The 14197-nt window shown below is 37.3% G+C and overlaps 1 protein-coding gene across 1 annotated transcript in view; it reads right to left on the bottom strand.

Annotated features, from left to right (window-relative positions):
- The window catches only part of ANLN (anillin actin binding protein), a 49834-nt gene that overhangs the window by 15066 nt on the left and 20571 nt on the right, over positions 1 to 14197 (bottom strand). Inside the window, exons 8-19 of the mRNA XM_027573439.2 lie at positions 12468 to 12594; positions 8651 to 8761; positions 6778 to 7001; positions 5741 to 5886; positions 5370 to 5517; positions 4378 to 4513; positions 3551 to 3733; positions 1780 to 1906; positions 1009 to 1057; positions 860 to 916; positions 373 to 411; positions 91 to 112 (exon numbers count right to left, since the gene is read on the bottom strand). Of these exons, the coding sequence (XP_027429240.1) occupies positions 91 to 112; positions 373 to 411; positions 860 to 916; positions 1009 to 1057; positions 1780 to 1906; positions 3551 to 3733; positions 4378 to 4513; positions 5370 to 5517; positions 5741 to 5886; positions 6778 to 7001; positions 8651 to 8761; positions 12468 to 12594 (1369 nt within the window). The remainder of the gene's footprint in view (positions 1 to 90; positions 113 to 372; positions 412 to 859; positions 917 to 1008; positions 1058 to 1779; positions 1907 to 3550; positions 3734 to 4377; positions 4514 to 5369; positions 5518 to 5740; positions 5887 to 6777; positions 7002 to 8650; positions 8762 to 12467; positions 12595 to 14197) is intronic.

The raw sequence follows: 14197 nt of genomic DNA, 5'->3' as shown, positions 1-14197 counted from the left end.
AGATGCCTGTGTGTATAAAGCACGTGTGCTGTTGCTTAGCTTGTGCTTTTTCCTTATTCTGTTGTTCGAAATAGTTCAAGATTCACTCACCTGAAGAATGAAGGCTGCCTTTCTAAAAAAAAAAAAAAAAAAGGTATAAAGAAGCATAAGTTACTTCCTTTATTCGATACAAAGATTTAAATATTAAACTCTTTAACACTGCAAAGATTTCAGTATTTTTCCCTACTTGAATATCAGAGATTTTCTCCCCAGTAGTATATTTTAAAGATTTCTACAGTGCTAAGGGTTTAAAAATGGCTAACTAATTTACAATCCTGTGTGTAAGATGCAGATTTCTCAAAGGAGCTAAAATTTTTTTAAGAATTTACTTACTGTGGTTATAGATGTGAGAAGTCGCTTTGGAGTAATCGCCTAGAAGAAAAGATAACAGTGTCTTTCCTGCTAAACATTATGATTCAGAGCTTAAAGCTAACCAACCTTGAGATACTCCCACATAGAAAATAATCCTGAAATAGGAATACGTTATACTTGAGTCCTCTCTTAAGGCTTTCCCTATACTGTCATTCCTGTTTTTATTAGAACTAAAATAAAATCCTGCTAGATGATGACTTAGGAAAAGCACAACAGAGCAAAGACTGGGAAAACTGGAAATCAACATGCAGATACTACCGCTTTTGCCTGCACATCAGTCCTAAGTGCTGGTTAACCGAGGACGCGGCAGGCAAGAGTGCAGAAGAAAGGCTTGAGAGACATTTCAGTGGGTTATACAAGCTGGTTGTCAAATAAATGTAGAGCAATTAAAACTGACATATCTATTGTTTCTGATAATAATACTTTTTACTGGGTTTTTCATTCTCACCTTGGACTTATATGCCTTTTTCTTCTTATCAGGGCCTGAGAGATCTTTCTTTTGTACCTACACACAAACCCAAAGCATAATTAGTTTAAGATCTAGTATCTCTAAGAAAAACATAATATTGGTTATTTTGGAAAGCTTTCACTGCTTACCAAGCTGTAAACTTCAATATTTATTTCAAAGTCATTGGACACATCTTGCCTGGAAAAATAAATCATTAAATAAAACAGTAAGGAAAACATCAACTTAATGCCATTAAAAATTATGCCACTGATAGTGTTGCATTATTCTGGAGTAAAGGAATTCACGGTGTTTTTAAACTACAGGCAGTTGTTACAAACTATTAAAGAATATAAAAATTGATAAGAACAGTCTATTTTTCCTATGATACAAGTCAAATCTTCAGTATCTTACAAGATCTTTAATAAGTACTTTTTTTCTAACTAGATTTTGATTCTGTATTTTCACAATAAATTTGGGACATAAATACATCTTTTCAGTGAGAGAATATTAAGTATATTTAAGATTTAAAACATATACATATATAAAATTAAGGTCCAGATTTTATATATATTTTTATTTATATTTATTTATATAATATATAATCTGGACCTTAGTCATTTTTATAATTTATTTATAGAATATATAATCTGGACCTTAATTATTTTTATTATATATGTAATGTATATTTATATATTATGTATATATCAAAACATTAAATACCTATAGTCACATGGAAGAAATGTGCTACTCAATGGAAAGAAATATCAGAAACATAACAGAAGATTGAAATCAACAAACTGAAATGGAGTTATTTGTCCATATAAGAATATAGCTACTGCATTTCAAAGACTATATATTCCATCCATATTCTCTATTAAAAGAAAAATATTTTTAAACTGTCAAAAACCTAATTTACTTACAGAGTAAATGTAGTAGTGAATGTCAGAGCATCACCATTAAGAGAATTTGAAGTACATGATAATGGTGTGGCTACCATATTTTCAGTTCCTGCTTTCAGTATAATTAAGAAATAGTAATTTGCTGCATCTGCAAAAAGTAATCACATTACATAATAAGCACAAGCAAAATCAGATTTGGCTAATCAGCATTTTGGAAGACCAAAGGAAAAAGTAATACTGCGACTAATTTATGTAATTTATCTAAAAATTACTAAAATCAACTTTCTGGATACAAAAAGCTAGGTTAGTTATTTATGTGAACTGAAATAATGTCACTCCATTATCCATCCATTTCTGCTGACTTCAAGTTTTACCTATTGATCCCTAATCCTTTAGCTAATAGTATATTCCTCAAAAAGGGAAACTATGGTTTATTATTTCAAAACCGAGATTAAAATACTGTATTTCTGTGAAAGTTAATCGGAGATAAATTCTAATAAAAACATAGGCTGGGGGCGCCTGGGTGGTTCAGTCGTTAAGCATCTGCCTTCAGCTCAGGTCATGATACCAGGGTCCTGGGATCGAGCCCCACATCGGGCTCCATGCCCCACAGGAAGCCTGCTTCTCCCTCTCCCACTCCCACTGCTTGTGTTCCCTCTCTCAGTGTCTCTGTCAAATAAATAAATAAAATCTTTAAAAAAAAAAATAGGCTGTTTCTTCACTGTCAGTAAATACCCACATCAAGGTACGTCCTATTATTACCAATAAATTTCTTCCAGACCACACCAAAATTAGAAAACAGCAACAATCAGAACCTACGTTACCTTGTTCCTACAAGAACGTTCCAACTTTTAAACATCTCCATTCTCTATTTTCCCTGTACCTTAAATTCACTTCTCACCTGTGTTTAACTCTCCTCCTCAAAGAGAATGGTCCATGCAAATGAAAACATAAAGGAAGCTTAAAAGAACTTCATGAAAATTTAGTGAAACTTTGATTTTATTAAGCTTGCCCCGTTTTCAGATCCTGGAGCCATATGCTCCTTTGCCACTTTGCTATGATTTATTGTAGAATATATGTTTAGAAAAGTTTACTTATTCAATATAGAGTGACAAAGGCCATAATAATTTCAATAGAATCATCTTCACTGTGGTGATCATCTTCACCTCTACAACCAATAATTCAAGATTTTTGGGATGAATTTTAAATAGAATAGAGTAAGTAAAGTAGATTCTCTTCAGTGTCCCAATACTTTCCACAGTAAAATTAAATAATGAAAGTTGAATGATCTGCTGTATCAAGATATCTCATCTTTAGGAAAATATTTTATGCTCAAAACTATGCTTAGAGGCACCTGGGTGGCTCAGTTGGTTAAGCATCTGCCTTCAGATCGTGATCTCGGGGTCCTGGGATGGAGCCCCGTATCAGGCTCCCTGCTTAGCAGGGAGCCTGCTTCTCCCTCTGCCTCTGCCCCTCCCTCTGCTCGTGTTCTCTCTCATTCTCTCTCAAATAAACAAAATCTTAAAAAAACAAACAAACAAAAATCTATGTTTAACTTGCCTTCCTTTCAGTTAGAGCTATGTCTGTTCCCATGTGGATCAGCAACCCCATACATGAAATTTTCCCTTGGTTATTTTTACATATATATCTTCATTAAAGGAACTAAAGGCCCAAATACAAGCTGTGCATCGTTTTGCATGCTCTACTTGCTCCCATTTGCATAATTCCCATCTAGATAAGGCTCATAATTTAACATAGGATCTAGAAGTGATGCAAATAAAAATCACCATACCTGGTTTCTGAACTGTACCACAGACAAAATCTGCTTTTAGAGGCAAGCGGATTTCTGACAAAGTAACAGATCCTTTGGATGGGACAAATTCACTTGGGGCAATGGGACTAGTCTTATTCTTCCTCTGAGGCCCTTCATTCTTCAACTTATTCAACTCCTCGATCAAAAGTGTTCTCTTCTCAGCTATGTAAAAATATGCAATATCACAAATATGAAAACCGCCAATGTTTCTACAGGAGACCAATTCAAGAAAACGCACTGATGTGGCAAAGGTACTTAAGATCAAAGACAAGCAGGTGGAAGGTTGTTGGGTAAAATCTTGACCACTCATCTGTTTACAACGTCTTGATAATTTAAAGCTTGAACTTTTTGCCAGTTTTCTTGCGTGGTATAATCTCTCCATGCTAACATGCCCTGTCATCCATCACTATACATACACAACAAAACTCACATACTTTTTTAGCTACATGTAGATAGCTAGGTGCAGAGACAGTGTGTGTATATGAATACACACACACATATGTAAATATATTCATATATTCATTTTTGGCATACTCTTCACAACTACATTTCTTCAAATGCATTCCAATTCTTTTCACCTTTTATGCAAACTACAGTTTATTTTACATGCAGAGTATATTCACAAATATAACGAATTGTTATATTCTTATAACAAATGTTATAAGAAACAAAAACATAGATCAACTGAAACAGAAAAAGCCCTTTCTTTAAAATAGAGATTTCTAACTATCCTAGACAAAAGAGTCTTTCCTGGTTTGAAATTCTGTTGGAGTTGTTTCGAATGGTTTCAAGTGTATCACACGTACTTGCAATGAGGAGAAGTCTTTCCGCTTCAGCTTCTTCTAGTGACCCTTTTCCGTGATCTTCATCAACACAACAGTTAAGAGCCTGGCTAGCTTGATAGATTACTGTCTGCTGCAAATTTATTTCATTATTGAGTTCCTAGGGAAACCAACGAAAGGAGGGAAAAACTCACATTTTTAATCGCCATTTTTACTTTTTTTTTTTAAGATTTTATTTATTTATTTGACAGAGATAGAGATAGCGAGAACAGGAACATAAGCAGGGGCAGAGGGAGAGGGAGAAGCAATCTTCCCGCTGAGCAGGGAGCCCGATGTGGGACTCGATCCCAGGACCCTGGGATTATGACCTGAGCCAAAGGCAGACACTTAAATGACTGAGCCACCCAGGAGCCCCATTTTTACTTTATTTAAACTTCAGTTCTTACTAAGCCTGTTGGATAATTTCCAAAATATCCAGAGTAAAGTCAAAATGTTATTGTTTCACAGTTCAAGTGTATATACTATGCACCAAAAACATTCAACATGCCGTTATAATTACACTGTAAACATTCTTTCTTATGAAAAGACTTTCTACCCATATTTATTAAAATTATAATTGGGGCTATGTTCAACAAAGTAGTAAAGATTTAGAAATTATCTGATTCATTTTATTTAAATTACATGTATGTTATACTTTTAAAAATGCCTTTCTTGGCATAAAAGAACCTGTAAGAGCCAAACAAATTTCACACTTCACCACCACCCAATTTATAGTTATACTTTAAGGATATTTATGACAAACATGTTTAAATATTTCAGAAATATCAAACAAGCTTCCAGCGTTTCCAACAAAGAAGACCTTCCTTTCTCAAGTTACACTGAATTCAAGAGCAATTTACTGAGTGTGTCAGACAATGCTCTAATCACTCAGGATATAGAGATGAATAAGGCTGGGCCCTTGTCCTTAAGGAATGTACAGAAAACATTCCAAATCTCCTTTCCACAGAAGTACATACCTGCATTTTCTGTTTGATATTAACTTGACCAGGAAAGGCATTCTTTTTCTCATCTAACTTTGAAGTAACATCTTCCTTCCGAACAATCACCTGCTTTATTGAAGGACGTTCTGTTTCCTTGAATCTTTGAGATCTGTATGCATCAATGCTTCAGGAAATAAAGTATACTCTATTAGAAATCCAGCAACACATTGAGCGCTCTCTTACTGAACATGTGGAATGGAAAATGCCATTTGGTAAAAGAGAGGCTGACAAAAGTTGTTCCAAAGTTTTATAGGTGAGCTATTAATAACGTAATTATAAATTGTAACGCAATTTGCTATATCTAAACCATGACCCTTAGTGAGTGAACGCCTCTGAAACATTCTTACCTGTAAAGGAGACCACGATCTTCAGAACCAATGCTATCACCTGACTCAGCTCGAGGGACACGGGTTCTTTGGAATTTTCCCAGCTTCGGACTTTCATCACTTACACTGGTGTCTTTCAATTCCAATCTAGGTGAGGAAACTAAACTCTGCAGTGAAGCACATCAGGTATTAGTCGAGTTTATGGATGACATGGATTCTAAATGGTAATTCTGAGGGAAGGAATAAATTCTCTATTGTTAGGAATAAACATCCAATAAGTCAACTGATTCATCATAAAAACAAAGCCAACTAAAATAAGTTCCTAAATAGTAAATGAATAAAAATTCAGACAGCTAAAACCTACATTTGCAACTCTCTTAAAAAATACTTCTAATTGGGGCGCCTGGGTGGCTGAGTCATTAAGCGTCTGCCTTTGGCTCAGGTCATGATCTCGGGGTCCTGGGATCGAACCCCACACTGGACTCCCTGCTCTGCGGGAAGTCTGCTTCTCCCTCTCCCACTCCCCCTGCTTGTGTTCCCTCTCTCGTCTCTCTCTGTCAAATAAATAAATAAAATCTTAAAATATATATATATATATTTCTAATTGAATCCATTTCCTGAGTTACAGTTATTCAATTTAGGGTGATAGCTAATGATAATAGTCAGCTGTCAATAAATGTTAGTTCTCTGTCTGGTGCTAAATACTAATATACTAATGATGTAATATTCACATCAACCCGCACTAGTTTTAACCTCGTTTAACAGGTGAGGGAACTGCGGTAAAGAGGTTAAATAACTTGGGCCATAAACAGCCAATGGCAGAGCCAGAATTTGAGCCCACATGTCTGGCCTTTTAAACCATGTCACAGTTTGGATTTTATCTAAGGTCACAGGAAACCACTGAAGCATTTTAAGCTCTCTTTTAAGAGAACTGACATCAGAGTTCCAGAACTCCCCTGGCTACAGATGGCCAAATCCCCATGTACCAACTAAAACAAAAGGGGATCCCATTATAACTGTTTGTGTCCCAGGCCTGGTAACATTTAGTCTTTCCTTACCTCTGGACTTACCACACCAACTGTCTGTGCTAATGGAGCAAGTAAAGACATTGAGGAGATATTCAGTGCATCTTCCTGTTCTTCGTGGTCCATCTCCTCTTCGCTCTTTTCCACATCTAGCTCACCTTCCACCAGGACATCACTGAAGATGTCATTAATTACTTTTGAACTATTGATATCATCGTCATCATCATCCACACTCATCTCAGTTTCACGTACCACTTCTGAAAAAGATTTCAGTAGGTGGATTCTTTGACTCAGACCTTTCAGAATTAAAGGAATAGCAGAGCAGATCTCAAGTTCATGTGCTTACGAAATAAACAGCAAAGCAATAAAAGTTGGAACTGTCAAAAGCTGATTCAATGCTTTGGGTTTAAGAAAGAATATTAAAGGAAGAATGCAAACGACAAGATATAATAGCCAAAAGCTTCAGACTTACAAAAAATGTTCTTTCAAGTAATTCGTTTTCTATTGTTGGGGAGTTCCCTTTCACATGGCAGTGAATAATAGGGAATATTAACATCACTTAAGTCAGGGGTCCGAAATAATCTTCAAGAGCCACTAATTCCTCTAAGAGTATATAAAGAGTGTGGAAGGACAGCACATTTCCTCTCTCCGTGAAAGTGAGTGAGAGCCTTAATCAGATTTTCACAGGGGTCTGTGACCTAAAGATAACTGTTAAAAGTGCTATCTCTTTGTGGAAGCTAGGGTATTTCCTAGTTAAAAAAGAGAGAGAGAGAATATTACAAAATCACAAGACATTTTGAAATATAGGACACTATATATATGAATATGTGCTTCTTGAGAAAAGGAGCTGAGGAGAAGGAAGGGGTGATTTTTTTTCTATCCTGCCCTGGATCCAGATCTCTCCTGGATGGTCTTGGGCATCCGTGAAGTCTATCCACTTTGGGCCACAATGGAAGGACTTCAGTCAGACCCTGGAGACACAAAGGCTATTCTCCAATTCTAGTCACATTGGAGTTTTGGGCTTCAGCATATGAATTTTGGGGGTGTACAGTTCCATCCGTAACAAACGATGAGCTGAGATTTGTTTACTGCAGGCTCCCTGACACACAGCATGGTTGAAATGAAATAAGAAGATGCTGGTGCGGGGCGCCTGGGTGGCTCAGCCGTTAAGCGTCTGCCTTCGGCTCAGGTCATGATCTCAGGGTCCTGGGATCGAGCCCCACATCGGGCTCCCTGCTCCGCGGGAAGCCTGCTTCTCCCTCTCCCACTCCCCCTGCTTGTGTTCCCTCTCTCACTGTGTCTCTCTCTGTCAAATAAATAAGAATTCTAAAAAAAAAAAAAAAAGAAGATGCTGGTGCAAGCAAGAAAATACCCTGGAAATTCACATTCAAGAAAAGGGTGCTATTTAAATTCAAGGCACTGAGGGGAATATCTAGTGAAAAACGTTGGGTTAAATAACTTATATTTTTACTCAGATCTGGTTATGGACCATTTATCATCTGCTGTATCAGGAACTGTAGGAGGCATCCTTGATTAATCCTAACAACATTCCTTTGAGGTGGCTGCCATCATTCTCCGTTGGAGAGATGACAGAGACTTGCCCAAGGTCACATTGCTATCTAGTGCCTAAGCCAAACTGAAAACCAGATTTGTTTAATGGTTAAGTCAGCACCCCTTCTAGTTGCAAAGACTATTTTGCAACAGTGAGTGTTTTGTGTTTGTTGTTTTGTATTTTGCAAATTGGGAACAAGATGGGATTCATAAAAATTTAGATAATTTACTTCTCATGAATGTAAATTCCAGACAGTATCAATAAATCACACACTTTGGAAGCTTGGGGAAATTAAAAAAAAAGAGTATGTGCTTCTACCAATATGTTAATAGGAAATAAAGTATAAAAACCAACCAGTCTGCTGCTCAACCTTTGGTTCTGATGTTACTTTTAAAGACTTATCCTCTTCTAAAAACAATGTGATTTTCAAAGGACTAGACTTCGTCATTTCACATTCAGTGAAACCTAAAAAAAAAAATTGTAAGAAAAATCATATTAGTATATGTTAAGAACCTAAATTTTTCAGTTAAGGAAACTTATTCTTTTTTTCTGATTATAAAACTATACATTTCCAATCTAGAAATGTATAGAGAATCCCCCAAGACAACTGTCTTCTCTTCACGGTCTCATTTCTCTCTTCCTCCCCAAAGAGAAAGGGGATGCCAGTATTACCAGGTTATTATTTGTTCTGCCAGTTTTGCTACTATGTATGCAAATGTGTACATCCTTTTGTCTTATCAGAAGGTGATCATACTATGTATGCTGTTCTGCATTTTGCTTTTCACTTTTTTTTTTTAAAGAAAAAAAAGAGCCAATGGCAGAGCCAGGATTTGAGCCCAGTAGTGAAAGACAATGAATTGTGGATCACTACATCAAAAACTAATGATGTATTGTATGGTGACTAACATAACATAATAAAATAAAATTTAAAAAAATAAAAGTGTCAATAAAAACACTTCACAAACTAGCAATAGAAGGAAACTACCTCAACATAATAATAGGAAAAGCAAATGGCTAACACAATACCCGGTAGCGAAAGACTGAAAGCTTTTCCTCTAAGATCAGGAACAAGACAAGGATGGCCACTCTCACCACTACTATTCAACATAGCTTTGGAAATTGTAGTCAGAGCAATAGGCAAGAAAAAGAAATAAAAAGCATCCAGATTTTTTTTTTTTTAAGATTTTATTTATTTGCCAGAGAGAGACACAGTGAGACAGGGAACACAAGCAGGGGGAAAGGGAGAGGGGGAAACAGGCTTCCCACTGAGCAGGGAGCCCGATGCGGGGCTTGATCCCAGGACACTGGGACCATGACCTGAGCCAAAGGCAGATGCTTAACGAGTGAGCCACCCAGGCGCCCCAAAAAGCATCCAGATTTTTAAAAGGAGAAGTAAAATTACCTCTGTTCATAGAATAAAATACTTAGGAAAAAAAAAAAAGGAGTAAAATACTTAGGAATAAACTTAACCAAGGAGGTGACAGACTTGTATGCTGAAAGCTACAAAACATTGCTGAAAGCTACAAAACATTGCTGAAAGACATTAAATAAGATACAAATAGGTGGAAAGCCATGCCATGTTCATGGATTGGAAGACTTAATATTGTCAAGATGTCAATACTACCCAAAGCAATCTACAGATTCAAAGGATTCTTATCAACAGCATTTTTTGGAGAAACAGAAAAGTCCATCCTAAAATTCATACGGAGCTTCAAGGGACCTTGAACATCCAAAATAATTTTGTAAAAGAACAAAATTAGAAGACTGACATTTTCTGATTTCCGAACATATTACAAAGCTACAGTAGTCAACACAGTATGGCACAAACATAGATACATATGAGCAATGGAATAGAATAGAGAGCCACAAAACAAAACCTCACATATTTGGTCAAAGGATCTTTGAAAAGGCTGCCAAGATGATTTGGTGGGGAAAGGAAGTCTCTTCAACAAATGATGTTGGGAAAACTGGATATTCACATGTAAAAAATGAAGTTGGACCCTTATCTGACACCATATACAAAAATTAACTCACAATGGATTAAAGACCCAAATGTAAGACTCAAAACTATAAAGGTCCTAGAAGAAAACATGGAGGAAATGCTTCATGACAATAGATTTGGCAATTTCTTGGGTGTGACATCAAAAGCACAGGCCACAAAAGCACAAACAGACAAATGGGATGACATCAAACTTAAAAACTTTTGTGTATCAAAGGATACATTCAACAGAGTTGCAAAGACAACCTACAGAATGGGGGAAAATATTTGTAAACTGTGTATGTGATAAGAGGTTAATATTTGGAATATATAAAGAACTCCTAAAACTCAACAACAAAAATAAAATATCCTGATTAGAAAACGGGCAACGGACTTGAACAGCTATTTCTTGAAAGATGATATACAAACAGCCAACAAGCATATGAAAAGATGCTCAACACCACTAATTGTAAAAGAAACAGAAATCAAAATCACAATGAGCTATCACCTCATACCCCTAAGGATGGCTACTATCAAAAAACAAAAACAAAAACAACAACAAAGAAAATAACAAGTTTTGGCAAGGATGTGGAAAAACTAGAACCCCTGTGCTGTTTTGGTGAGATTATAAAATGGTGTGACTGCTACAGAAAATAGCATAATGGTTCCTCAAAATATTTAAAATAGATCCACTTTATGATCTAGCAACCCCACTACTGGGTGTATACCAAGAATTGAAAGCAGGGTCTCAAAGAGATATCTGCATACCATGTCCCCAGCAGCACTACTCACAATAACCAAGAGATGGAAACAACCAAAATGTCCACTGACAGAGAGTGGCTAAACAAAATGTATATATATACATGATGGAGTATTATTCTGCCTTAAAATGGAAGGAATTACTGTCACATGCTAGGACATGGATAAACTTTGAGGACATTATGCTATGTTTACAGGGCGCCTGGGTGGTGCAGTCAGTTAAGTGTCCAACTCTTGGTTTCGGCTCAGGTTGTGATCTCAGGGTCATGGGATAAAGCCACGTGTTGGGCTTCATGCTCAGTGCAGAGTCTGCTAAAGTTTCTCTCTCCCTTTCTCTCTGCCCCTCCCTCCCTGCATTCTAGCTCTCTCTCTCTAAAATAAATAAATCTTGGGCACCTGGGTGGCTCAGATGGTTAAGCGTCTGCCTTCGGCTCGGGTCATGATCCCAGGGTCCTGAGATCGAGTCCCGCATCGGGCTCCCTGCTCCTTTGGGAGCCTGCTTCTCCCTCTGCTTCTCTGCCTCTGCCTCTCTCTCTCTCTCTCTCTCTCTCTCTCTGTCTCTCATGAATAAATAAATTAAATAAATAAATAAATAAATAAATCTTAAAAGAAAGCTTGTTACAGAAAGATAAATACTATATGATTCCACTTATATGAGTTATCTAAAGTAGTCAAATTCATAGAAACAGAAAGTAGAATGGTGGTTGCCAGCGGCTAGGAAGAAGAGGAAATGGGGAGTTGTTGTTTGATGTGTATAGTTTCAGTTCTAATGATGAATAAGTTCTGGAGATCTGTTCCACAATGATGTGAACGTACTTAACACTACTGAGCTGCGCACTTAAAAATTGTTAAGATGGTAAATTTTAGTAATGTGTTTTTTACGATAATTTAAAAGAAAATGTTTAAGTGTCTATGATATATTAAATGTCATTCCATACAAAGCTATCTTATTCTTTTAAGCAGCTACATAATATTTGGGGACATGGATTTAGCACAATTTATTTAAATAGTTTTCTACTGATGGACATTGAGGTCATTTACACCTTTTTACTATTACAAATAGTACTGCAATCCATCTCTTTGTATATACACCTCTGCACACTAGTTTTAAGAATTCAACTTATAGAAACACTTACAGAGAAGCTAAATTAAAGAGCATGCACACTCTACAATTCAAAAGATTTTACTGGATCTTTTTCAGGAAAAAAAAGGAGCTGTAGTGATCTATCCTCCCATCAAGAGCATGAGTTCTGAGTCAGAAAGAGAACTAAGGAAGAAGCATATTGCACAGTAGAAATGAAAGAATGAGTAGCAATAAAGAAATTAATCTATCTTTTTACATTAAAGCGGTGTTTCTGCTTTCCGATGCAATTTCCAAAACTATAGTAGACGGAAAGCTACATTGTAAGTGGAGCAGAAGTAGAAAATGCTGACCTGTAGGTTCTGTGTCGGAAGGTTTCCCTGGTGTCTGATTTTCTGTCACCTTTTCTGTTACTGGAAGCGATGGAGTGTTTGAAACAGCTGGATGTTTTCTGAGGGGAGTGTTCTGACAGTGAATTTCCTACAAAAAGCAAATGAAGATGTTATTTCTCAAAACTATAGGTTTTTTCTTTTTGCGTGTTATTAAATGAAACAAATACAAGTCATTATTCTATATAAGCTTCCTCAGAACAAAATAATTATGTGAAAGATCCCAGCCATGTTTAGAACACAAGAAGCCCTCGATGCGGGTTCAGTATTCTCAGTAATTCCCAGGAAGTACTTTAAGAGACTAGGAGGCAAGAAGGAAAATTCCCATCAGAGTAGTTTTAGATAAACCGATTAAAGTGAAAGCCACACACAGAGAAAACAATTCCCCTGGGCCACTTATCTCATCCCACACCTATAAAATCTACTGACAGTTCCTACATCAAGATTCCCCTTAACATTTACTCAGTAGGTAAAAGGCACAGAAAACAAAGAACAAAAACAGAATGTGGGAAAAAAAGGAAAGAAAAAAAAAATCCCTCATCTGAGTCTTTTATCATTGGCAAGGCCATGGAAGAGAAACATTCATTGTTTTTGAAAAGGCTCTATGATTAAAGCAACAGTAGAAATAATCAAACAAGAGTAAGAATAACAGCAACTAATGCTTAATAGAGCCTAATATGCGCCAGTCCTTTTTCTAAGTGCTTGACATTATTGCCTCCCCAGTCCTCCCAATAACCCTGTAAGTTAGGTGTTATTACTTCCATTTTACCGATGAAAAGACTGAGACACAGAGGAGTTAACTGACTTGTACACTTGGCCAGTAACTGGCAGGGCCAGTTTACAAACCCACATATTCTCACTCCAGAACGAGTTCCAGACTATTTTGACTCTCAAGTTAGAAGGAGCTTTTGATGCATGAACACAGAGTAAACTATCGAATGCTGTGCTGCAGACCTGACTCTCCTGTGAAGGTAGGACTTACCTACAATCTTCTGTATACAGGTGGTTCTCTCCCCTTTCTCTCCCCTACACCCTGACAACAGGAGGGACAGCCCCTCCCAGGTCTCTAACAATAATTCCACGCTCTTAGTAATTCTCTCCTCCTGCTCGCGCCATCCCCACTTCACCAGTCCAAGACCTGCCGTCATCTGGGTGGTATGGGCAGCCGCAAGTACCTTCTAATCAACATCCTGGCCCTCAGTTGCATAAATGCTTCAGCTCCAAAGACCTTCACCACCACTCCGATTCAGCCATTCCCTGGAGTCAGCTCCTCCCCTGAAACCCTCCAATCTCTCTAGCTTTCTTACTCAGGAATTTCTACCAGATCCTGTTCTTTGGCCTCATGGGAACTTCTGGTCATTCGATGCTTTTCTTCCTGTCACCCCTGCCTCTTTTCTTATGCCTCCATCCAGGTTAGATCTCATGACCCCTTCAGTTCAACCACGATCTCACCAATACCTTCAACTCCCTCACCTCAACTGTACTTCCACTCCTCATGTCTAGCAAACCCTATCCCTGGAACCACCCACCTTCTCCATGTTTATATCCAAGCTCTTTGGACATATCTAGAGGAAAAACTCACAACCGAGTTTGATCCCATTAGGAATGTATGCTCTCATACCCCACCTGAGTCTCAACACTACTCCTTAGTCTTTCTCTTTCCGGGTCAGCTCTCTCTCCCATCCTCCAGTGTA

The sequence above is a fragment of the Zalophus californianus genome, chromosome 12 (assembly GCF_009762305.2).
Source record: "Zalophus californianus isolate mZalCal1 chromosome 12, mZalCal1.pri.v2, whole genome shotgun sequence".
NCBI lineage: Eukaryota > Metazoa > Chordata > Mammalia > Carnivora > Otariidae > Zalophus > Zalophus californianus.
Note: the sequence above shows the minus strand (reverse complement) of the source record. Positions and strands in the feature narration are given on the sequence as shown.